General features: G+C 41.0%; 6 protein-coding genes across 6 annotated transcripts; 1 reads left to right on the forward strand and 5 right to left on the reverse strand.

Annotated features, from left to right (window-relative positions):
* Positions 1 to 106: 106 nt before the first annotated feature.
* SEN2 (tRNA splicing endonuclease subunit sen2) lies at positions 107 to 1,447 on the reverse strand (the record flags this gene model as incomplete). The annotated part of the gene is made up of 1 exon (XM_049249753.1): positions 107 to 1,447. One exon carries the CDS (start codon positions 1,445 to 1,447, stop codon positions 107 to 109), a length of 1,341 nt encoding a protein of 446 aa, XP_049110913.1.
* A 1,190-nt stretch (positions 1,448 to 2,637) lies between these two features.
* On the reverse strand, positions 2,638 to 3,948 carry nob1 (20S-pre-rRNA D-site endonuclease nob1; the record flags this gene model as incomplete). Its single annotated transcript, XM_049249754.1, has 1 exon — positions 2,638 to 3,948. One exon carries the CDS (start codon positions 3,946 to 3,948, stop codon positions 2,638 to 2,640), a length of 1,311 nt encoding a protein of 436 aa, XP_049110914.1.
* A 400-nt stretch (positions 3,949 to 4,348) lies between these two features.
* Positions 4,349 to 5,857, reverse strand: LAP4 (vacuolar aminopeptidase 1; the record flags this gene model as incomplete). The annotated part of the gene is made up of 1 exon (XM_049249755.1): positions 4,349 to 5,857. One exon carries the CDS (start codon positions 5,855 to 5,857, stop codon positions 4,349 to 4,351), a length of 1,509 nt encoding a protein of 502 aa, XP_049110915.1.
* A 960-nt stretch (positions 5,858 to 6,817) lies between these two features.
* On the reverse strand, positions 6,818 to 8,245 carry LOZ57_000657 (uncharacterized protein; the record flags this gene model as incomplete). The annotated part of the gene is made up of 1 exon (XM_049249756.1): positions 6,818 to 8,245. One exon carries the CDS (start codon positions 8,243 to 8,245, stop codon positions 6,818 to 6,820), a length of 1,428 nt encoding a protein of 475 aa, XP_049110916.1.
* A 2,677-nt stretch (positions 8,246 to 10,922) lies between these two features.
* Positions 10,923 to 12,179, reverse strand: LOZ57_000658 (uncharacterized protein; the record flags this gene model as incomplete). The annotated part of the gene is made up of 3 exons (XM_049249757.1): positions 10,923 to 11,460; positions 11,516 to 12,029; positions 12,077 to 12,179. 3 exons carry the CDS (start codon positions 12,177 to 12,179, stop codon positions 10,923 to 10,925), a joined length of 1,155 nt encoding a protein of 384 aa, XP_049110917.1.
* A 281-nt stretch (positions 12,180 to 12,460) lies between these two features.
* On the forward strand, positions 12,461 to 13,759 carry LOZ57_000659 (uncharacterized protein; the record flags this gene model as incomplete). The annotated part of the gene is made up of 1 exon (XM_049249758.1): positions 12,461 to 13,759. The coding sequence occupies one exon, from the start codon at positions 12,461 to 12,463 to the stop codon at positions 13,757 to 13,759; it is 1,299 nt and encodes a 432-aa protein (XP_049110918.1).
* Positions 13,760 to 24,179: the final 10,420 nt, after the last annotated feature.

A 24,179-nucleotide genomic window follows, 5' to 3' on the forward strand; every position in this document is an offset into this window, starting at 1 on the left:
TCCTTCGCATGTTACTGTATATACTGTAACTACGTGGATACGTGCATATTCACCTGCCGATGGGTGTATATTTAGGTTTTGACACGAGTATAGAGAGGAAAGAGTTTTAATCACGGCTTCTGTTTGGAACCCAGCGCTTGATACAGATCTCACGGACATTATACGATTTCAATAATGCGGTGACGTCGGCATCTTCCAGCATTTCATGTAGTAATTGTGATGAAGGAGGTGGTATTTCCACGTAGCATAGGATCAGGGTCTTCTTGACTTGAGCTTGCACTCTATTCACACAATGTAGCCACCACCAGCTGCGTGAGAGTTTGCGGCCCACTACTTCTAGCCTTTCTCGTGTTTCCCTCCAGTATGGATGGTCATATGCAGGAAGGACCACGACGGCAAACTCTGCATGTGAGAAGACAGGGCCACGATTATACAGGAGCAAGTCTACGCCAAACTTGACTCCAGAACGCACTATCCATCCCAGAGATCGAAAATGGTGATAGGCAACATATGAGATGATGAAACGATCATCGGGCTCCAAAGGCAGCCGTTCGTCTCTCATGGGGATGTAAGAATGTCGACGAAATAGCTGCAGGAGCTGAGGAACGGAGATGGTTGAATTCATGTTGTCGTGGATTTGCAGGATGCCAAGGCCATATGCGAGAAAGAATGCTTCTTCATTGGATAGCTGAAGATGCTCTTCATCTTCGATTCGCAAGGAATTGGGGTCTGGAAAGCTGGGAAAGCTATCCATAGCTGTTTCTTTTTGGAAGTTCCTAGTATCTACTACTGATGAGAACTGTACATTTTTGCTGCTCGCAGATTTTAAATTTTCAGCTCCAGCAGGTATAGCGTCTGGTATCGAGGCTGATCCCGAACCGATAGCAACAATATTTTCATAAGCCTTGCCATCAGGCTTGTTATGAGCGTGAGGGTCTGCAATTTCAGTCAGTTGCGCAGCTTCGGTCCTGAGCTGCTCGGCAATGGCCTCTTTCTCTTTCCGCGCCCTTTTTAATTTCCGTTCTCGCCGTTCTGTTCTCCTGTTTCCCGTGGCTTCCTCACTGGTGCTTATTCCAAGTAAACCCTTTCTCCTTTTTTCTCGTTCAAGCCAAGTTGGTTCACTCCTGCTCAGGCTTCCCTTACCAAAAAATCCCATTTCCCACAAGGCGCGAATGGCCTTTGGATCTGTAACATGAATAGAAGAAGTGGAAGAGTCAAAATATGCGACATGCAATTCACGGGGTGGCGAGGAAATTAGATAGGTAAGATAAGAAAGTGCAACGCTAATGAGTGACAAAGGGTTATGTGGTATTAAGGTGGGGAGGGGGTGGGCAGTGAGGGGAAGGGGGAAGCGATGGATATGTTTGAAGTTGGGCCGGCGTTGGCGAAGGGCCCGAGGTTCGGCAGCATCATGATTCATGCTAAGACGCTCTGTAGAGTCCCCCATATTTGTCCTTATAGAGTTTGCAGTAGGCCAATAAACCGCCACACTAAATTCAGATCCTGGAATAAGATGTCAGTCAGCAATCGAGAGCACTGTTGAGTTTGAAAAACAAGGTTATCGGTAGAGATGTCCATCGCTTTCTGTTCCTCAGATACCGTTGTAGTCTTACAAATATCCAGCATCGGTCAACAGCTAGAAATCAGTGCCATTGCCTAGGCTAGTATCGTGTCATCACTGGAACAAGGGGCGAGGACTTGAATTGTGCATACTTTGAGAAATACAAGTAAGGATAAAGGTAAGGAAGACTCACAGAAAAATATTTAGCAAACATGCTAAATAAACAAGCAAAGTGGAAATTTCAGTAAAGCAATATAGATCTGTTGTTAATAGATATTATCATGAAGCATTCAGCTATAATCTATGCAGTGTGGAAAATGAGGTTAATGAGCTGTCAAGAAAAAAAAGAGAAAAATGTTTGGTGTGATGGGAAAACGTTCTGCCGCTCCGACTCTCGCGCCAAAAATTTTGGAGATGTGTGAACGACATTCAATTAGTTACTTCTCAGTACGGAATACACTCCTTTGTTATCACAATATTTGCCCCCGTTGTCAAGTAATTATGCCACGATCTTATGGCCTTCCAAGAAAATGTCGTTGCTAACATCTGATATCTACTCTCTAGAATGCATTTAATGTACACTCTCGATGAACAGGGGAAGCGTGTGTATACGTTGAAAAAGGTACTGGGCGGCCAAGTCACCAAGTCTGCGCACCCAGCCAGATTCTCACCCGACGATAAATACTCGAGGTAATTTGCTCTCAGTGGAAATTTCTTTTAGAAAGTGCTAGCTAACCGGCCCTGCACCATAGACAACGTGTCACACTGAAGAAGCGATACAGCTTGCTCCTCACCCAGCAGCCTGGTAAAATATATACCTGCCCCGACCCCAGAAAAATAGCTAACGGACGCTGTGCTAGAACCAAAAATGTGAAACCCTTGAATAATCATTTATGGCGCATGGAGTTAAGGTTGGAGGGACATCTACGGTTATTTCTGAAAAGAGCTCGAACATATTTTTCCTTCGCTTTTTGATTTCAAGACCAAAATACCACAAACCATTTTACTACACAATTTCACTTGCATCATGAATAAACCATCCGCTGCAGAACTTCATTAAAGGTTGAAAAAACGGGTCATCTTCGCCTTTTAGAGTTCACATTTCGACCACCACCCACTTTGATTCTTCCACCAGCTCGATTTCTTTCTCCAGTCAGTATTCCAGGAAGATAGTCCTCGTCCATTAGATCTCGACCTTTCCTAACTCTTCTCCCTTCCTCTGCCACGGCTCTCACGTATTCTTTCTGGTCCGGGGCAAGTATTAGCTCTGTTCCCCAGCCTCCTTTCCCACCTCCTTCACCAATCCATTTTCCATTTGCCGTTCCTGCAATAGGCTTTGGGATGCTAAATTTGTTCCCACGTTTATTCCATTGCATATTCTTTTTCAAATGTAGCTTGAATTCGCCACTCGCTGACGTAGAGCAGGAAACACGAGTGAGAGTAGGTTGCCCACATCGAGGACAAAACTGCTTGGACATTTCCCTCGTAGTGAAAAAGCAACCATGACAGCGAAGTATGTACGACTTTAAATATCTTATTCGCTCAAGATTATTTGTCGAAAGTAAATTTAGATTCATCTGTAAGAGCACATTCTGCATGGCGAAATCCGTTGTAATAGTTGCCACTTGCATGGTTTTAGATTCCGCGGATGCGTCCGCCTTCGCTGCATCGCGGGCTTGGTGTTTCTTAATATTAGATGGGGTGATCCAGCCGTCATCTGAATCAGAGGCTTCTTCTTGAGGATTCTCTCCGGCGGAATTGCCCTCTGCTGCATCAGATTCATCCTCTGGGTGAACGGTGACATCGGGCGAGAAGTTTTCGAGAGCACAATTGCTGCCAGCATCCTGCTGATGCGCTGTGCTATTTTCCTCTAAAGTTATCTCTTTTACACCTTGTATAGTATTGTCTATCGAAACGTCTTTAGTCGCCAGGTTATCTTCTGTTTGCGAAGCGCCCACATCTTTTGCCGCGCCTGCTTGATCTTTCGGCGGCGGCGCACCATTAATTTTCTGTTGGCCGGGTACTTTCCTCAATCTCCAGTCTCCTCCATTTCTCTCGCATTCAGTTTCATATGCTAATGCCAAAATCTCCAAGTCAGTCCGACTCAGAACTTCTCTATCGCCTGTCTTCCTAGCAAAGTCGGATACTATTTTCAAACTCTCTGGCTTGGGCGATTTTTGTTCGAGAAATGGCAGGTACAGTGACTCGATTCTCTGCCGAGCATCTGGATCGCGGATCTCGTTCACGACGGCTGGTGTGGTAAGGAGAGCATGGGACTGTGCTAGGAGAGTAGATATTTGGGGAGTGTTCTTGATAAGAGGGCCGGCATCTAGGACTATAGTATGAATCGGCTTTGGCATTTCAGGGGTTCCGGTGGTTTCGGCCATGACTTGCGATTTTGTCTAGTTATCAGCTGTCAGTGGTCGCCAGGTGGCTCATCTAACACTTACTCCGTAGCTACTAGTTACCCGATAAGAAATTCTTTTTGGGTGGTCTGTGTGGTTTAAGCTTATCGCCTTAGCGCGAATCGGACTAGACATCAACACTAATACATTGAAATGCCTATAATGTGAGATAGGAGGTAGGCAACATCTAGGATTTGTACAGAGTACTCTATTCAACACTAAGATTCTAGTGCCCTGTACTCCATATCGTAAAACTTTCGCAAGTCTATCAATAAATAGCTACAGATTGATATCCTAAACGGCGTCGAACCCAAGTCATCATAACACGTAAATCCGAAATAATCATGTGAAATCTAGAGCAGGCCAGGGTGGAATATGTCGTTTACATATGTTGGAACTCTTTATCAACCTGCTCAAAGTGATCAAAGAAACCGGCAAACAGCTTGACGCCCAGCCCGGGGTCCAGGCTTCCGGTAGTTGCCCGGATACTATGCATGCTTAGTTGAGCGATACCGCAATCGATTGCTCTCATGCCAATCTGAGCGCTTGTCATAGGGCCGATAGTTCCTCCACTCCGGCTATCATTCCTGATCTGAAACACCTGGAGTGTGGAGCCGCATTTATCCGCTACCCTCTGAAGCAGAGCAGTGCTAATGCTATCAGTTGTCATATGGCCGTTAGGGTCCGCAGCAATGGTCACCCCGATGTTCAAACGAGGTGAGTGATTCTCCAAATACTGGCCGAGAAAATTCGGATTAACGGCGTGTGTAACATCCGATGACACCAAAAAGCTGTTTGCAACCGTCTGCGAAAGGATATTGGGGCCGTAGTTTGGGGAAAATGCCTCCACAATTCTTTCAATAACGCTGCTCATATAGTTCGATCGAGCACCCTGTCGCAATAAACTACCAATCTCTTCGTCATCAAACATCCCAACCATCTTGACTATTCCTGTGGAATTTTTTTCTGACGAGGCTAGAAGACCTTCTAGAGCACTATAGCAACAAAGTTTGTCGTCGATCCGACCAGCAAAAATGAACTCCTTGTCAAGGCCACCAACCTGGGCAGACTGAGTATCGAATAGCTCCAGTTCCCAATTTAAGATTGTGCTATAATCAGAAATTCCAAGCTCTTTACAGATCGCTCGCACCAATCTCTCAGGCTGAGTAGCGGCAAACGTTCCTTTTTCAATGCCACCACCAACATCGTTCAAGTCTTTTCCAAGAACATCCGAGTTGTCCAGTCCGATGATAGGGACAGCTTGTGTTTCAGGATTAAAAGGGCCCTGCGATGCAGCTCCAAAGTGCACTGCAAGGCTCGGAACCCTTGCAATGGGCCAATCTAGCTTGACCAACCTGGATTCAACAATACCAGATTTCGGGTGTCGAACCAAAACACGGCCACCAATTCCCAAGTCTCGATCCCACCAAGAAGAGCTCAGCCCACCCGCATAGGGTGCCACACCCAGTTGCACAAAGCCGGCTTTGGTCGGTAGTTTGGACACAGGTTTCAATTTAGCGCATACTGCATCTATATGGCCAGCAACCACCCCAACCCCATTTCCAGAAGTATAATCATGTCCAATACTAAACGCAATAAGCGCACTATCATTGCGGGTGCAGTAGTATTTGCCACCTGGCTTCAACTTCGAAGTCCAGACGTCGCGCTCTGATAATTTCGTGAATCCGCAATCGGCGAGACGGCGGCTGAAAGCCGCAACGGCATGGAAAATAGTCGGGTTCGCGGTCATAAAGTCGCAGTACGGCTTGGTATAGCTTTCAGGCGAAACCACACCCGTTTGTACTTCCGACTGGCGCCGACATGGCTCGGTATCGTAGAAGCGCCGGGGAAGATCCAAGTCGGATTTGCGGGACAGGACTAGTCTAGTCATTGTAACAACAGGGGATCTTAGGATTACAACAGGGCTCGTTATGTCTAGGGAACAGTAAAAACGGGAGTGTGCGTCAGATATCAATGTGCCAGTAGGAGTAATAACTGGTAGGTCGTTGCCAGAATGCCACCAAGGCTGAGTTCCCAGACTCGTTAAGCTTCAGGTGCGGGTTGGTTGCCGGAGAAACACCACACCACAATAACGACGTCAGACATGCGGTCACGTCGAGTCTCTGAGGGGTGCTGTTGTTCAATTGGTATTTATCAACATTTGATAGGCATAGCTGCCTTGTGGGTGGTAGATATAACACATCCATACTTTTTAACCCTACGCTTGTCCGTATTATCCTCCCCTATTTAAAACAGTATATTTTTGGAGATGGGTGCTAGATTTGACTTCGTACAAAAGTTAGGACACCTATAGAGCAACATATTTAGTAGATACTATTCATGGACTAAGAATTCTCACTTCTAGTTCATGGGGCATCGACAGGTAATCAACCATTAAAGCGCATGGTGACACGAACGATGTGCCGCCTATTTCAAGACAGACAGTTAAAGATATACATACAACTGGTTCCTATCTCTGACGCATGCAGCATATGCCCAGAGCGTTAAGAAACAGTGTTTGGCAAACCCACCACATAAAGGGCACAGATGAGGTTACTATCTTTTCAAGGCAGCGTATTAAAGGCTTGATTTATGATTCCTGGTTTCAAAAGACAACCCGCCCGATACACGACTAGCCTTAAAACTTTTTGCCCCTTACGATAACGGAGACATGTATTCAGATTTATTTCCCTATTATGCGGTAATGGCTTCTTTACTGAGTAACTTTCTTGAAAAGCTTCTACATCTCTACCCACCAGGCGATATATTGAAGTCTTTTGTCAACGTTGCCTTTATTGCTTATGTCAACATCTAACACCAAAGGAGAATATTTTGTCCTCCTCGATGGATATTACGTGTGCTTAAGTACACGTTTTAACTTGCGGATATCTTCTCTCAAAGCCCTTATGCCACCAGAATACATGCCTTGTCTATCCATTTCTTCTTCAAACATCACTGTCTCCAATAGATTTTGCGAGATTAGGGCCTGACTTTTGTCTTCTGCATTTCCTTGCGAGTCATTATTGGAGTTTGTGTGACCCAACATTAGTCCTATGCAATCAAGTAGTCGGATGACTACTTGTACCAGAATTAGTATCTGAAGACTCTGGTCACCTTGAAGCAATACACCACTGATTTGAATATCGGAGAGTGCGTTTGATATTGCCCTGTGATCTAATGCCATCAGACATTGACAAATATTGGAAAAAACTGTTCGACACAGTCGAACAAGGTTGATGTAGCACAGAAGCATCGACAAGCACGTTGGGAGATCCAAACTAGGTCGTAAAGTTTGTCTTGCATCTTTATCGATTCGGGGGCTGCTTACCGCAATTGGAAGCAACAAGTCGTTTGAAGAGGACGGGGACTCCGAAATAGCAACTGAATGGCTGCTTTCTATGGAGCTGTTCTCTCGCACCTCGTGTACTGGGGTTCCAGACTTTGACGTTAGGGCATTCGACTTTGGGTCAATTTCTCTCTGACGTTTTTGAACATTTACAATATTCTGGAGCAGGTCCTGAAACTCTTGAAGCCCCCTAATTATGTGAGCTATTGGAAGCTGGGTATCCGATAAAGAGGTGGCCACCGTATCCTGCGGAGTTAAAGGCAAATCAGCGCCCGGCTGAGCCTTCAGTTGTTGATTCAGGTCATTATTTAGCTGAGCCAAGCGATCCAAGGAGTCTTGATACATATAATGCATCTCTAACACAGTAGTATCTTCAACATCTATGCTCGATTTTGCGTCAGAAGGCGTGATACCACTAAAAATATAGTGGAAGCCTGAATCAGAGCCTTGGTTTGGACTTGGAGAGGATTGAACGTTTTCCTGCATCGTACCGACCTGGGGTTCGTGGGGTCCATCTAGTTCAAGGCGTGGCGTAAGGAAATCGTATCCGTTCAGAATCGGAGGAATGTTCATCTCAACTCTATCGTAGTTGAGCCAGGAAATAGTGTCCATTTGGGATTCGCAATTTTCTTTCTCCAGAAAATGAAATGCCCCAAACTCTGCATCGGCCGCTTGTTGCATCTCTGCCAATGCTAGATGTGAGCTCAAGTCGGAGGAAGATCCGTTTATTCCCTGTGAGCAGGAGGCCACAGTATCGCCCGTAGTGGGAGGAGAGCTGGTGGAACCCACTTCCACAAGACTCATTTTTCGCTGGGTAGCGCCATAGCCCAGAAAAGACGGGTTGGAAGCACAGTTACTCTGTTGTCGTCGCTTTTTACTCGCAATATTTTCTTTTCGCTGACTGTCCGAACGACCGGGTCTGCCCATCCTCATTGACGGCTTCGTAATGCAAACTGCTCCTGCCCGTTTACAACGATCACAGAAGGGATGGTTGACTCGATTCCGAATGCATCGAAGTTTTTGCCCTCTGCATCTTTCGCATGCCAGTCTCTTAGGCTGCTCTGAAGGACTGGGAGTAGGTAATGGCTGTGATTGATCAGCCATCCGGACGTTTGTCTGCGAGTGATTCGGTCGCTCCGTAGCTCCTCGCGATTTGACGATAGGCTCAGTGAAAAAAAGTTCCTCGAGTAGTTAGTGCCGCATCAAAGTCGATTGCAAGCATTGGCACCCGACCAAGCTGGGGATCGTTACAAATATGCAAGCTGGCATCATTCACGTGTGCTTTGGGCGTTCATGGACAATGGTAAAGCATTATTACGAGAGCCATTTCGAGCTACGAGCCTATTATGGAGGGGCATATTTGTTTTCTGAAAGAGACGCTCCGCCGCACATGATAGGTAGCATCTTGCTCATTAAAAGCTCGGACAAAGCCTATTAGTCCAAGCACATTTGAATTCTGTCTGGGTCTCACTAGATATTGGGATTGCCTTTCTGGGTACCATTTTTCGTCGGCAATCTGAAGCCAATACCTACCAATCTAGTCTGTTAATAAGATGGCCTCATACTAGGCGTACCGTGTCTTGTTTTGGTTCTCTCAAGGAGAAGCAGCTGCACTGACGAAAGTTCCCACTGAAATTGAAAATGTGGCGGCTTGCCGAATCAAGCCTTTGGGCTTAGTGCAGTTCTGCCGTGCGAAGCTAGTCTTGCTAAGAGCCATTTAATTGCTACAGCGTGGCACATGTTCGAGCCGAAGATCGTATAACTAGGCTGAAGAAAGAGGGGCTAAGTTTCCTATTGTCACAATCAAAAGTTCAGGGCCTCTAGAGGAAACGAAGGCATTTTGTAGAAGACGAAAATAACGTGGTAGTAAAAATATTGCGCCAGCACTTATCATGAGACTGAGAAGGTATTTTGCTGTTTCAAAGGTATGTCAGCTTCTGAAAATAAAACCCCGACAGGACGACAAAAACACCTTCACTTTGCCGGGCGCCCCCCGTGGAGTGGGTTTGGGAGGCATATGCTCCTGCATAACATGGTATAGAGAGCACTGGGCACAATCTACCAATAATGCCTTCTCCGAAGCGGCGGAAGCGACATCCGTGATCTGCACCGCGTTGTCATCTTATTCGTGTGCCTACCCCCAAGGCTGCTGGAGAAACGGCCATCGCGGCTACATCTTGGTGCAACGGTGCATGCCGCATGGACGTGGCCGCTTCCATTGAGCTACCTTCCGCGGTAAATATGCATAATACTAGGTATTGCTATTGCTTTTTTTTAGGCAGAGAAAGCATGATTCCGATCCTCCCAAACCCGGATCAACGGTAGTAGATGTTTGGCTTTGGAATTACCATTAAATACCTGCGTTGGTAGATGCAACGAAGCTAGTTTGCAGTTAATATAGAAGATCTCGGCGATGGTTTGGACCGTAAATATGCGTCAAGGGCGAAGTCATGAAGCCAGCTTCCTTTCCAGTAGGGATATTTCGATATTGGCTAGGGACTTGGAAAATATTGCGTACGGAGTACGGCAGGAGGCTTTGACCCGACGTTCAATGTTCCATGGCAAAGTGTAAATTTAAAGTGGAGCAGGTAATCGCTGCATATATCCCCGTATAGAAGAAGACGGGCAGATCTGAGATGGGAAGAAATTGGGGGGGGGGGGGATTAGATTTCAGATTGCCTTCAGGTGGGCTTTCAATGTCCCATCACCTTGCCCGCATGTGATGGAAGGTGGCCGAAAGTGGTCTGCTGTATGACCGTGCAACCATGAGCGCATACTAGCCAGGCATTTTTGCAATTGTATGTGATGGGATTGGTTCAAGGAGTATGACAAAAAGTATGGTGCCATCTCGCCCAGACAAATTTGTTGGCAGCACACCTCCATGCTACAAGGCCGCCTGTGTGCAGCCCTGTAGTCTGTCGGGCCTTGAACGCCCTAGGGCGCTGGATCCCGTGCGGCCACTGCCGACGCAATTCTGGGCACAGAGCATGTTCGAGTCCAACAGGAGGAATAAAGTTGTTAGCTGATTAAGTGGAATCTGTATTATGTCATCAATCGCTAGTAAAGTTGGACATGGCTCTGGGCCAATCACAATAGTAGACTTTTAATGGGTAAGATGAGCAAACATTGCGTGATGGTGAGGCCAGCACAAGACTCGCTGCACGGACATCCACATTCGTTTGTTAGCGGACCATTATTGACCATGCGGGTTCAAGGCCGACAACGGCCCAGTACTTCGTGGCGCTGTTGCCCTAATGCGAGTCAAGTTTTGGAAAAATTGTCTGTGATTATGAACTGTGACAAGGTCTAGATACTCTAGCCACTCCACATACAAGCTTGATGCGACTTCTTAAACCTGCCCAGCTCCGTATTGATGCTTGGAAAATTGATGTGAAAATGGTGGCGACGGGATCGCTCAATACGCTTTTCTATCTTTGCATGGCTACTCGCTAACATTTTGGGCCGTCCGAGACAAAAGCAGTAGTTACCTGCTCTGTAAGATAAACAAACATAAAAAGTTGCCAATAGCATTTCGCTAATCATCAAAACGCCATGACTGCGCAGTGTCCCTGGTTTGAGCTTCTAAACATTACCTGACAAAATACCTTTGTCAACATGACCCTATAAGGTACACCATCTTTTCCCCGGATATTTCCCCGCGTTTCATTCTCTCAACACCAGAGATAATACCGTCCAGCCCACCTGGATAAACCTTGGGAGGATGTGGCCTTATCTTTTTGGCGTGGATTAAGCTTTCTATACGCGCGGCAAATTTGCTGCCCCATATCCGCAGCTCAGGATCAGCCTTACTGCCATAGCCTCCAGGAAGGGCAATGTCTTCTCCAGTTAGCCTGATGCCCAGAACCCAGTCGGCTTTGACAACTTTTCTCATGTTGGCAATAAGTTCTTCTGGGATAAGCTCGAAGCCAAGATACTGGCCTCCTGTCCGTCCGATTGCGGCGTAACACAGTTTTATCGACTTTGCTACAGTGATAATATCCAAAACGAATCGCACTGAATTGTTGGTATAGGCGCGAATATCTTTTGCGCAGGATGATAGCCTATAGTCAAAGGCCTTCTCGGCCCCGTATGACTCCACAAGGGCAAAATTCTTAGGGGAGCAAGTTGTGATTACTTTGAACCCGGACCTATGTTGGAATGAGATACTTATTTGGCAAAAAGGAATATAAATAAAATACTAACAGCTTTAAAAGCTGGATTGCCATGGTCCCACTTGCTGTGCTTCCGCCATATACCAACACATACACAGGCTTCTGAACAGGCTTCTCGGGCGATCCAGGCAACTTCAATGCATGCAATGCCATGCCAACACTTCCAACAGTGCACCAGCCAATGGCTGCCGCGTCTTGCATCGACATCGTGTCCGGGATTTTCCACAAATGATCCGCATAGCCGGCGACGTACTGCGCAAAGGAGCCGGATTCGGGGTTGAGCGGGTTAGATGCATGGACAGCGCCTGCTACTCGGTCTCCAATTCGAAGGTCCTTTCGAACAACGCCCGGCCCTAATTCCACAACAATCCCCGCATAATCCGATCCATCACCTGCGCCTGGATGTGGAAAATTTGTTGGCATTTTCCAATCGCATGGGTTGAGAGCGACTGCAACAGTCTTCACGAGGACCTGCCCAGGTAAAACTTTCGGAAGGCGCCGATTTTCTTCGATTACCAATGAACCAGGAGGCTCAATGGCTTGGGCTATGGCCCTGTGAGTACGCGGGGGTTGCAACAATGCCATTACCCACAATCCAAAGACTCAAAGATAGATGATAGGTCCTGCTCCCATGTTATCGAATTTAAATACTCGTTTGCTATTGATTTAATTCTGACTTCATTTGCTATTCGCATAACTCGGGACTTTTTGCCCCTTGATGATGCCTTTCTCCATGCTCCGTATCGGCTTCCGAATCATAGAAATGACCCAGTATTCGGAACATAATGTAGTATGGAGTAATCGGAGCCTGTCCCTCGCCTTCGGATTTACTAGCCTTTATTGCTGTGTGCGGCGTACGAGGAGGCTTGATGCCATCCCGATTACTTTTGGCCGACGCCGTTAGAAACGTTGCGGCTCCCGGTTTTTTCCTTCGTATTTGGTTTTTCAGGTCGTTCATTATTGTCGGCTACTCACCATGGCACCTGTTATGATTTTGTTATGGCTATTTGCCGTTCTTCCTATCGCGCTAGCGAACCATGTTGGACAGCAGCCCTTACAAAGTCTCTTCCCTGGGAGTTGGGATGTGGAATTTCAGCCGAAAGTTTCGGAAGGGTGCTCAATAAGCCATCTTACGGCTTATGAAGAAGTTAATGGGCCAGTTGCTTTCTCTACGTCTACTATAGAACACCCGGAGGTCCCTAAATTATCAGCCGTGAACAGCACGGCATGGGAGCAATGGGAGTTCGATGCAACTGGCGATGATGGCATGACAGGGCTCATTATCGGTTTTTCAAGAGATGCTTCATATGCGTTTTTTGGGCTGGGAAATCTTCGTGTCGAGTTTTACATGGTACTTCATGACGGAACTGTGATCCAGGAACTGGATTATCTCCAAGAATCCAGGCTCATAAATTGCGATGGTGCTGTCACCGGCATATGGAATAGCTCAAGGCGACAGTATTCCTTTGAAATTTCGAAGGATATGAAGCAGGCGACTGTCAAATGGCAAACTCCTATAGTACAGGGTAATATGTCATTGTCGTCAACTGTCATGCCTCACTTTCCAGATGGTTCTAGCTGGCCATCATCGAACGCCACGACTGAGATATCCCCGTCCCTACACTCTTTTAACTCAATTTTGAGCGGTCGTGCAGAAGCGCATGTTACTCTTGCGAATCGTAAAACAATGCGGCTGCGCGGTGCAGGCGGACACAGCCGACTATGGGCCGAAGGCGGCTGGTTTAAGATCGTGGATGGTTTCAACATCGTTCGTTTCCATGGAGGACCATACACCGGGTCTTTCTGGCGGACAATCTCCCGGCTCGTCAAAGGCGCTGTTTACGATTCGGCTCAGCTATTTAAAAATGGAAAGCTACTGATAGCAACGCGACTTGGAGAGGAGTCTCAAAATACTGATTATGTTCTGTTTTCGTCTGATTTCAGCGGGAACGTTAGTGGAGGGCTGGGGGATAAATCAACGGGCCGTATCCTTCAATTCATCTCACCAGCCCAAGGGAAAGGCTGGCGTTTTCATTTGGAAAACAAACGAAAAAAGTTTGAACTTTCACTTGGTGGGCATTTTGGCCTGACCGGGTTTTTAAATAGTGTGGTTGGGGGTGAAATTAACGGGAAAAGGTATGCGGGAGTGGGGTTTTCAGAGCAAGTAGTATTTCCGGAGGTGATTGCCAGATGGAGACTGTGGATCGTATATGGGATTGGATATCTAAATCGCGGAAAGGGAATTCTGATGACAGTGGTGCAGCGATTCACTTAAGGTCGGCTGCCTGGGCAAGAACCACAGAAAATAAGGAGTCAACTAGTTAACTAACTAGTTAACTATGTAATAATTGACTAATTAACTAGTTAACTAACACGAGTAATCGCGCGCGTAGTTAGTTAGGGGGTGTGACGCTACGAGCTACGAGCTGGAGAGAAATGCCTGATTCATCTGATCTCATTTGAAGAGGGATCTAGGCTGGTTTATATAAGTGAGTGGCTAGCCCAAGTGGGGCAAAAAGAGCCAATCAGAGCATCAGCTCTGATCATGCATATGTGACAAAAAGACATGTGATTTGAAATCTAGTGTTCTGAATCTGCACCATACAGAAAAACAAAGAGAATTCTCTAATCTTCATGCCTAGTCTAGTCTAGACAGGTTTCTGACTGACACATTCTCTCAGCTCTAGTTTGCTAGAGCTGGCTCTATTTTTCTAATTGAGTGTCTGCACATATCTGAATCTTTATTTCAATATCACATAGATCAAGCATGCATATGAAATTCACATGCTTTTGTGACAGAAGAATCTTAGTAAGTTTATCAGTCAGCATTCAGTCTGTTGAAATTTATATAATATGCACACAGTTCACTAGTGTCTCTTAGCAGAGTCAGTGTTGCTTAATGTTCACATGACAAAGCTTTGTAGTAAGCATTTGCTTTTCATTAGTAACTATGCCAACAGTTTAAAGATTGTTACATTTAAGCACAGATAGATGATCTGAATTGAACATTAATTAATTAAAGAAGCACTGTCATCATATAAACTTAATGACTGCATGCACTAGAATGTGTAATTCAGCTTCAGTTGTTGATGTTGTTATGATCTTTTGCTTGACAGACTTTCAATCAATTGAACTGTCAAACAGCACAAATATAAATTCTTTGATACTGTATCTAAATGAAAGATAATCATTAAATGCAGCATCACTTGCATAAGTAAAGATCTTTTTCTGTTCATTAACTCTGTCATTATATTTTAAGATGTAATATTGTGTGTCTTGTAGATAGATTATGACTCTATTCACTTCAGCAAGATGATGAGCTGATGAATTAGTAAGAAACTGACAAAGTTTACTAATGATGGTAGCAATATTGAGCTGAGTCATTATGACTGCATATAGTATAGATTTCATTTTCTGCTGATAGTGGCTAATCTCTTTTGAACTAGTCTGTAGATTGTTTGGGACTAGTGGATTTTCAGTTAGCAGTGTTTGAACTTTTGTTGATTCATCATTCAATTAAAAGTGCTTCATGAGCTTTATTATGTAAGAATTCTGACTCAGTCAAATCTTTTTCATCATGAAATCTCATAGAACTCATATGTCTAGAAATTATAAAATATCTTCTAGATCATGTATTTCAATCTTCACTGTTAGCTTATTGCAGAGAAGATCATACAGAGCCACATCTTTGAGTCTGTACAACACTACTATATTGTCAATGTAGAAGAAGAGCATGAGCTTATTGCATTTTGTAGTGAATAAGCAAGTCTCTTTGAGATGTGGATGGAGTCTGTGCTTTATTAGTAAGCTAGAGAAATGTTCTAGCCAAAGTCTCAGAGCTTCTTGAAGTCTGTATAGAACTTTGTGTAACTGCATACATTTTAATGACTCTTTAAAGTCTTTGGGGAGAGCACAAAAAATCTTGAAATTAAGCTTACTGTTCAGAAAAGCATCTATCATGTTTCATTGCTTCATTTCTAGATCAAAATGAGCTGCTATACTTATTAATAGTCTTATGATTTGAGCTGCTAATGTTTCTGCATAGTTAATATAACTCAGTTCACTCTGCAAATCATTTTGTACAACAATTCTAGTCTTGTAACATTCTAGAAAATCATTCATGTTAAATTTATATGTGAAGATCCACTTAATCAGCATAATCACTTTGTCAGTAGACTCTTCAACAATTTAATAGATCTCATGCTTTTTAAGATTTTCCATTTCAGCTCTAGCAGCTTCTATAAAGCTGCTTTTGTGTGTGTGATTTCTTAGTTAATTCTAGTTCTTTGATGACAGCAGAAAAATATCTTTGTGTAACTTCTTTATGAAGAATGAGCTTGAACTCTTATTAACTGCTGCTTTGTCATTCTTCATATTTATTGCACTAGCAAACACTGCATGGAATTTATTGTAGAATGAGTAGTTGAATTCAGTCATCATTAGTGCTGCTGGCTTTCTAGAATGTTTTCTCATGACTATGTTTGCTTTATTTAGATCTGCTGATATTTTTGATCATGCAGAATCATATGCTGTTTTGGAAGCTCTGCATCTTTCAGTCAGAGTTTGTTGCTGTTCTGACATATATAATTGATCAAACTCAAATTGTAATTGTTGTTCAGCAGCAGCTGTGATGAAAGATGTCATAGTGAGAGCATCTAGTGTCTGTGTAGAAGAATTAGTATTGAATCTAATTAAAAGATTGAATGTCATCTAAACAGCATGAGATGAAGAGTCTTCAAAGTCTTCTGATATTTTGTCTGAAGTATTGTCAACTGTAATTGACTTATTTAAGTCAGATGTTGAAGTTTCTTTGTGTTAAGCTTCATAGAGCTGAGTCTGTATGATGACAGACATTTATGAAGATGTCTGAAAAGATGCTGAAGTCTGAAAGAGTCTAGTCTGTGTAGTGACTGATGTCTTTAGTGATGTTGAGAGCTGTAAAGCTCTCTCATAATTTAACTGCTTCAGCATTGTATAGCAAGCTTGCTCATAATTTGACTGCTCATCATGTGACTGCTTCAGTGCTTGATTAGCATGATCTGAAGAAGTCTGTTTGACAATCTCTCTGAAAGAACTTTCATTATTCTTCTGTGATCTGTAATCTGTATCAATTATTGACTTAGAGATGTTTTCTGTATCTTTCAGTATTGTTGATTTCATATATTTAAGATCAGAAATTAATATAGTTTTGATAATCTGTTCAACAGCACTTCTAAGTTCTTTATCAATATGTGATTTATTAGAGTCATATCTTAGAGTCTCATCAAAGCATACATCTCTGCTTGTAAAAATCTTGTTCAAATGCAGCACCCAAACATGAAAAATATTAGACAAATTGTAGTCTACTAAATAGTCTATATGTGTGCATGGTTTCAGCTTCTTGAAAATCATCATGTGGAGGTTTCAAACATATGCTCTGCAGCCATATAACTGTAAATGTGCCAAATTTGGCTTGTAATCATGCTTCTCTAGGCACTCATTTAGCATTTGAACAGATGATTTCCAATTTAACACTTTCATAGACATATGATTGATCAAATAAGCAGCTGTTTTGAACAGCTCTGGTCAGAGATTGACTGATAAGCACAATTCAATTCATAGCACACATGCTCTTCACATTAGCATCTCTCCAGCACATTCTGTCATGCCATTTTGCTCAGAGATGTATGAAGCTGAGATCTCTAGTGTTATTCTCTTTTTCTGAAGCTAAGTCTTTAATTTATCTGAAAGAGCAGCTCTGTCAATTTGTATAGTGTGCACATTTATGCTGTAATGTTTTTCAATGTGTGCAATCTGATCTAGCATAACATTGTTGATTTTGCTTTTTAAAAGTGCTGGCTGTATCATATGAAAGTGTAAAGCATCATCAATACAGTGTATAATATGATGTTGATCTTCATAGACTTCTTTTATTTTGCTGATTAGATTAAAATGTAGACAGAAGAATGATTCTGTATGATGCTCTACTTGATGTCTAGATATAATTCTGAAGTCATCTGTAAGCTTGCACATTTTGCAGTCTCTGATCTTATCAAATTTGTTAGTGATTTCAGTAGTAAAGAAGATTTCAGAAGCAACTTGTTATCTGGTCTATAAGAGCTACAGAATGTCTGTGCAATTTTGGTTGAGTAGTAGAAGATGTTCTATTCTTCTTCCTTCAAGCTTTGATCATAAGCTTGAGGATGACTAATACTAACTAAGCTACTTCAGTAAATATGTACAGAAGATTCCATGTCAGTTGCCAGAGAATATCTTTTAAGAATCAGTGTCCTCACTGAAAGTCTGTGCTCTGTCACTAGCTAAAATTGATAGTCATAGTATGGAAAGTTGAAAAAGAAAGACATCTTCTCAATGACCACTTTGTTGATCAATTTAATATGCATCATTGGATATAGGAACTTTTTTCAAGCTAGAATGGACATGATCAGTCACATTAGTGCATATATCTTAATTTAACATTGTGGGTACCATTCTTCATCTAATGCAAAGTTTTTCCATATTTGTAGGGTGTCTTTTGGATTCTGTTTCAGCATGCCAGTGTCATCAATTTATGTTAGATGTGGATAATCTTCAGCTGTTGATTCTAGTGCTCATAGGCAAGCTGGATGGACTTTTCATTGATGATTAGAAAGTCATAGCACTTTGCATCTGATGAAATCATTTAGAATGAATCAACATTTCATGTACAAGTCTCTTTTTTTATCTGTGCTTAGTTTGAGCCATTCTTGAATTTCTTTTGTTGTTATAACATCATCTTCATCCAAAGCTGTCCAGGTTTCTGTTTTTATTGCTGTAGGTGGTTGTATTTGAATGGATTCTTCAGAGAATCAACAGAGAAAGTGAATGAGTTCATATTTTGTAGATCTCAGTAATAGATTTTGATGGTCTTTTTGAACTTTGTCTAAAAGTTCTTTGAAGTAGATGTCAACAACTGATGTAACAAGAACTTGAGATACTAGACATCATTTCTCTGACTCTGACATGTTGAATTTTCACTGTTCAGGAAAGAATTGGAAGAATTTGAGATGTTGGTCTGTGGTCATGACATATTAAGCATTTCTATACTTAGTGAGTGTTGCTGTTCATTCACTTGATATTGCTGATTGTTTAATTATTGCATCTAACTCATCTGTGATAAGTATGTCATCCACATTTATTGCTGAAAAGTCCATGGGAAGATAAAAGATAGGAAACTGTCTGTTTTGTAGGTACAGTACTTGTTCATCTTGAAATTGTTGAGATACTAGTTCTTGTTCCCAAAAGAGGAGATCAGTAAAATCAGAGAGATCATTACTATCAGTTTTCTTTTTCTTTGATGAGTCTGGTAGTGGTTGAGGCATTGATTCATAGTGTTTTGGTATCTCTATGGCTAATGTTGTTTCTGTATTTAAAGTTGACATTGCTGTGTCATTTGGTTCTGGTGAGAGATGGCTTCTAGATGTTCCTCAATCAAATGAACTGTTAGCATGGTAGTCAGAGAATGTAGGGAAAGCCATGTTATCATCAGTGGAGAGCTCATTAACATTGAGTTCAGAGATATCATTCAGTGAGTTGACTTTTTCAGAAGATTTCAGTAGTTGTTTACTCTTTCAGATTGCTTTCTGTTTAACTGATGTTTTTTCTTGTGTGGGATGGTTTTATTGCTGAAAGCTTTACATTTATTGAGCTTCTGTTTTGGCATGGGCATGATGGAATTGTTGTTGGTTTGAACAGTTCATGGACTAGTTAATAAGTCATCATCAAGACATGCAAGAATGTTATCTTCAGATTCTGATGAATTAAAGATGTTGTCTGAAGCTTTCATGTTGTATTTCTTTGTTCAGATTTCTTGTCTTTCTGAGTGATTAATGTATTCAATTGACAATTTCTTTTGAGAGTTCTCTTTCAAAAGATTCTCTAGATGATTAATTGCTTCATTGATTATCATATCTGTTGTTTCTGAAGCTCAGATGATGATATTGTGATTTTTGAATCATTCTTGTCAAGAAAATTTCTGCTCCCATATGATCTGACTCTCTCTTCACTGAATCATTTCTTCTTCATGTTTTCTCTTGATTTCAGCTCTGATTAGTTCAGCTTGAGTTTGTAGGGTCAAAGCAGCTGCTGTGCATTGTTGCAAGATTGTAAAAGATTCATCATATCAGACATGTTCATCATCAATATTGCATTCCACTGAATCACACTGTTCAAAAAAAGATGCTCTGGTGGATAGATAAATATAAATTCATTCATTGCAATTTTGTGTGATGATTTTGTTTTCTGTACACTTATTTGTCATAATCTTATTCTTCCATGCATCTGTGGTCATTTATATCTTAATCTGAGTGAGATGATGTGGTTCTGAAGCAGCTGATGGAAGATTGCATGATGAAGAGCTCTGAAAATTTCATTCATTAGCAGATAGAATTCTGACTTAAGCATTTTCAGATACAAATTGTAGAGTATAGTCTGCTTGAAAGTCTGTGTTCTCTTCTGGAACTTCACATTGATCTTGGAGTTTACATCATTTCTTGGCTCAGAAGAGGGTCTTTGATGCAGATAGAATTGTGAACTTTGATGCTCTAATAGAGATTTTTAGGGATGCATTAGTATTTGAGGGGATGTTCATGCTGGGCAGATGTTTAAGAATTAGAGAATGTGCAGTTGCTTGAATAGAAAGAAAATAGTAGTTGTTTGGATACAAAGTGAATGAACTGTTGCTTGAATTGAAGAGACTGAGCAATTGCTTGAATATAAATTGAAAGATTGATTTCTTGAATACTAGAAGATGTCTGTTAACAAATGTCAGAAAAGATGTTATGTTAGATGGAATTGTAGAATGAAGAATGTTTGGAGAAAGTGAAATATTATATATTCACTTAGTATTCATGAATTGTTTGTGTTGTTGTTGTTGAATGTAACATTATATAAGCTTGTTTGCATTTTTGTATTGATGCAACAGTTCTTTTGCATTGATTAGTTCTGATTCTTTTAATCAGAAGTCTTCTTGGAGTCTGTATCTCTTTCAGTGAACTAGATATTCTTTTTTTGCTTTGATATCTTTGTCTTTGAGATGTTCTGCAACAATTCATTCTAGTTCATATTTCTCATGATCATTGATTTGTATTGATGATGGAGGTTGGATTGTTCATTTAAAGAAGTCTGATATGTTTGGAGCTGGTTCTAAATGGACAATACTGACTGTTTTATGAACTTTCCATGAGTCTGGCAGATTTGGTTTGCAAGCTATCTTTTCACTTTTTTTGTTATAGTAAAAGATCCTGCATATTGATCACCAAATTTTCACAGTTGTTTGCTGAGCATGGTGGTATATTTTTTGCAAAGTCAAAGATAAACTTGGTCTTCTTCTTTAAATTCTGAGTATCAATGCTTTTTATCAAAATAATGTTTTGCTATCATTATTGCTTCATCAAGAAGTAGAGCAGCATCTGTTTTGACTGTGAATCAAGATTGATTATTCAGTGGTCAGTTTAATACTGTTGATGATTTTGTATTATAGAGTATTTCATATGCTGATGTTTTTGTACTGATGTTCATTGCTGAATTTAGATATCTTTGCAACATAGATAGAAGTGTGTGCCATTGCAATGAATCATTGATGCTTAGTAGAAGATGGATAAGTGCAATTTCAACTGTTTGATTAGTTCTTTCTGACTGGCCATTCATTTGTGGGTGATAGGCTGTTGAGTATAGTAGTTTGGTATCTGTTTGGACTAGAAGCAAGCATCATAATTGTGACATGAATTTTGAATCTCTGTCAGAAATTATAACTTTAGGAATTGCCCAATCTGCTATACTGAGTCTGGTGTAGAAGACCATAGCTCAGTCATGAGCTGTTCATGTTATGTGATCTGGGATTAAGGCAATTCTCTTGGTATACTTGTTGATAACTGTCATGAGCATGTTATATTGTCCATCAGATAGTTTTAGTATAAAGTCCATGGTGATTGTGTGATGGGGAATCTTTGAGATCAATATTGACTGATAGTCATTAAATGATTTGTGACATCTAGAACAAATGTGGTTACATTGTTGACAATGTTAAATGTAGATTTGAACATTATGATGCATTTGATGAATGAAAAGTTCATGAAGCTGTGCTAGTGTTCATTCAATGTCAAAGTGTGTTGAATCATGTACTAATTCAATTATTGTAGATATGCTTGTTTTAAGAATGCAGAGACTGTTGTGTTCATTGTTCTGATGTCATATAAGATCATTCTGTACATAGAATGATAATTTGGCTGTCATTGATGAGTTGAATGTCTGTGAGACTTTGATGAAGAATGGGTTTTTGATATATTCTTCTATTAGTTCAGCATGGAACTTTGGATTAAGTTCAACAATTGTGGCAGTGTATGAGGTGAGAAAGATGTGTACAGATGTATTAAGATTTGATTTCAGTCAGAATAGTGCATCTGATATTATGTGCATTTTCTCAGATTTATGGTATATAATTAGTCAATATTGCTGTATATATGCTGCTGCCTGAACTAGATGTAAATTCAATTTGTCTGTGGCTGTGGTGTTCATTGAAGTCTGTTTAGCTATGGCTAGAGTGGCAGTGTGGTCTGTGTATACTACTGTTGAGTTATGATTATTCAGAACTAGATGATGAGTTTTCTGAAGAGTCCAGACTAGACAAGAAACTTTAAGTTTCATTGATCAGTAGTTCCATTCTGCTTTGTTGAGTAGTTTGCTTAGAAACATGATTGATTCAACTAATGTCAAAGATGATGGTATAGCAAATTGCTTGTTAATTATGCCAGTTCATGTACTCTTGACATGAAAAATCATGACTTCAAAGCCTCATTTCTTTGAAGTGTCAATGTCCATAAATAATTTGTGATTGGGATCATGATGGGTGAGAAAATTTTCAACAGTGAAATGCTTTTGAATTTTTGCAAAAGCATTAAGTTCTTGTTGCAATGGATTGTTCATATAAGTTTTATTAGCATAGTTTAGTCACTTTTTGCTCTTAGTTGGTGCCTTTGTATTGAGTTCTGTTTTTCTGATTTGGAGCAGTTTACTGAGTTGTGCATAGTAAGAAATGTATTGATGTAGCCATTCTGTTAAATCAAGATACATTTTCAGTTGATGTAAAGTTTTTGAAAATTTCAATTGAGCAATCACTTCAAGTTTTTCTTTTGCTGTGAACATGTCTAGATCAGTAACTCATTGTTCTAGAAGATTGATTGACAGAAATCCAATGAAAGCTTTCTTTGAATTCAGAGAAATGTTCAGAAAGTTCAGATGGTCAAAAATGATGTAAAGATGCTGAATATGCTTCTTCAGTGTTTTGGAGAATATGACTATGTCATCTATATATATACAGACAAATTTTTTTCAGTGTCAGAATTCATAATTCATTTACTGTTGAACATAAGAAACACTATTAATGTATCTCATGACTGCAATATTAAAAACTTTCTGTTCTCTGTGTGTTACTACTGTTAGTTTATCTCAGTTCTCAGGGTGTACTTGCCATTGATAGAAAAAGAATGTGGCATCTAAGACTGTAATGTAAGAACAGTCAACTATGACTGCTATTATATTCTCTTGTTGATGTAGTGAATAGATATCTGAAATGAAACAGACATTTAATGAGCAAATGTCAACCACTGAGCAGTCTTTGGCTATTTGCTGCCCATTTTCCATAATCCATCAGTATGCTATAAAGACTGAATAAGTATACTTTGCATGATGTAGACTGTGCATCATACAGTCTTTGCAGTGAAGTTCATTAAATGTCTTGTCAATTATAACTTCTTCTTGTTTGAAAAGAAAATACTTTCTTGCAGATTCTTATGATTTAGCAGTGTCTTTAATTGAGATTCTCATTCATCAGTGTTGTGAAATGTTCACAAATGTCTCTTTGTCTTTTCATACATTGTGGTGAGCCATGACTGCATCAGTCAGTTTTTGAGTGTCTGATGATTTACCAAATATGGTGACTTCATTCAGTAGCTTGGTTTTCTCTAGTACTGGTGTGATTAATTTTATTATTGGCAGTTGTTGTGCTGATATGTGAGCTAAAGTTTCTGGCATTGAGATGTTAATATGATATGCAAAATCTTTCTGAACTTTCTCTAGATATCTGATGCAGGCACAATGTTTAATAGTGTAGAGAGTCTTAGTATTGTTTTCTAAAATAGTGAATGAGAGATTAGCCTGCATTACTTGAGTATAACATGTTAAAGTAGAGCATTGGGAGTGAAAAATATAGTCTCTATCTGTTGATAGTGATTGTTGATTTCAGATTCTAATTAATAGTTCAATTCAAGAATGTGATGAAATGTTCACAGTCAAGACAGTGTACAACATTCATTTTGACTGATGATTGGGTTTTGGAGTGACAGTCAGCTGTGTGTGGATGTTATCTGCTCTTGTAAATATTGCATGCTGTTGAAGAAAATCAAGAATAATGTCTTCTGATGCAAGATTGTTGACTTCAATGAGTATATTAACTGAAAGAGTGTTGACAATTTGAGTGATTATTATGATGTGAATGATGATTTTATCACCATTTAAGTTGAAATCAGAGAAGTGTAGTGGAAAGCATACTGAGATATGAGATATCAAGTTCTCATCAATTTCACTAATGAGCAAAGATGTCATATCTTGAATAATTATTGTTGGGTTCTGATTCTGGAGGAATTTACAGTTAACTAATGTAGAGTTGCAGTCTGAGTCAA

Source organism: Ophidiomyces ophidiicola (genome assembly GCF_022830035.1).
Source record: "Ophidiomyces ophidiicola strain CBS 122913 chromosome Unknown scaffold_2, whole genome shotgun sequence".
NCBI lineage: Eukaryota > Fungi > Ascomycota > Eurotiomycetes > Onygenales > Onygenaceae > Ophidiomyces > Ophidiomyces ophidiicola.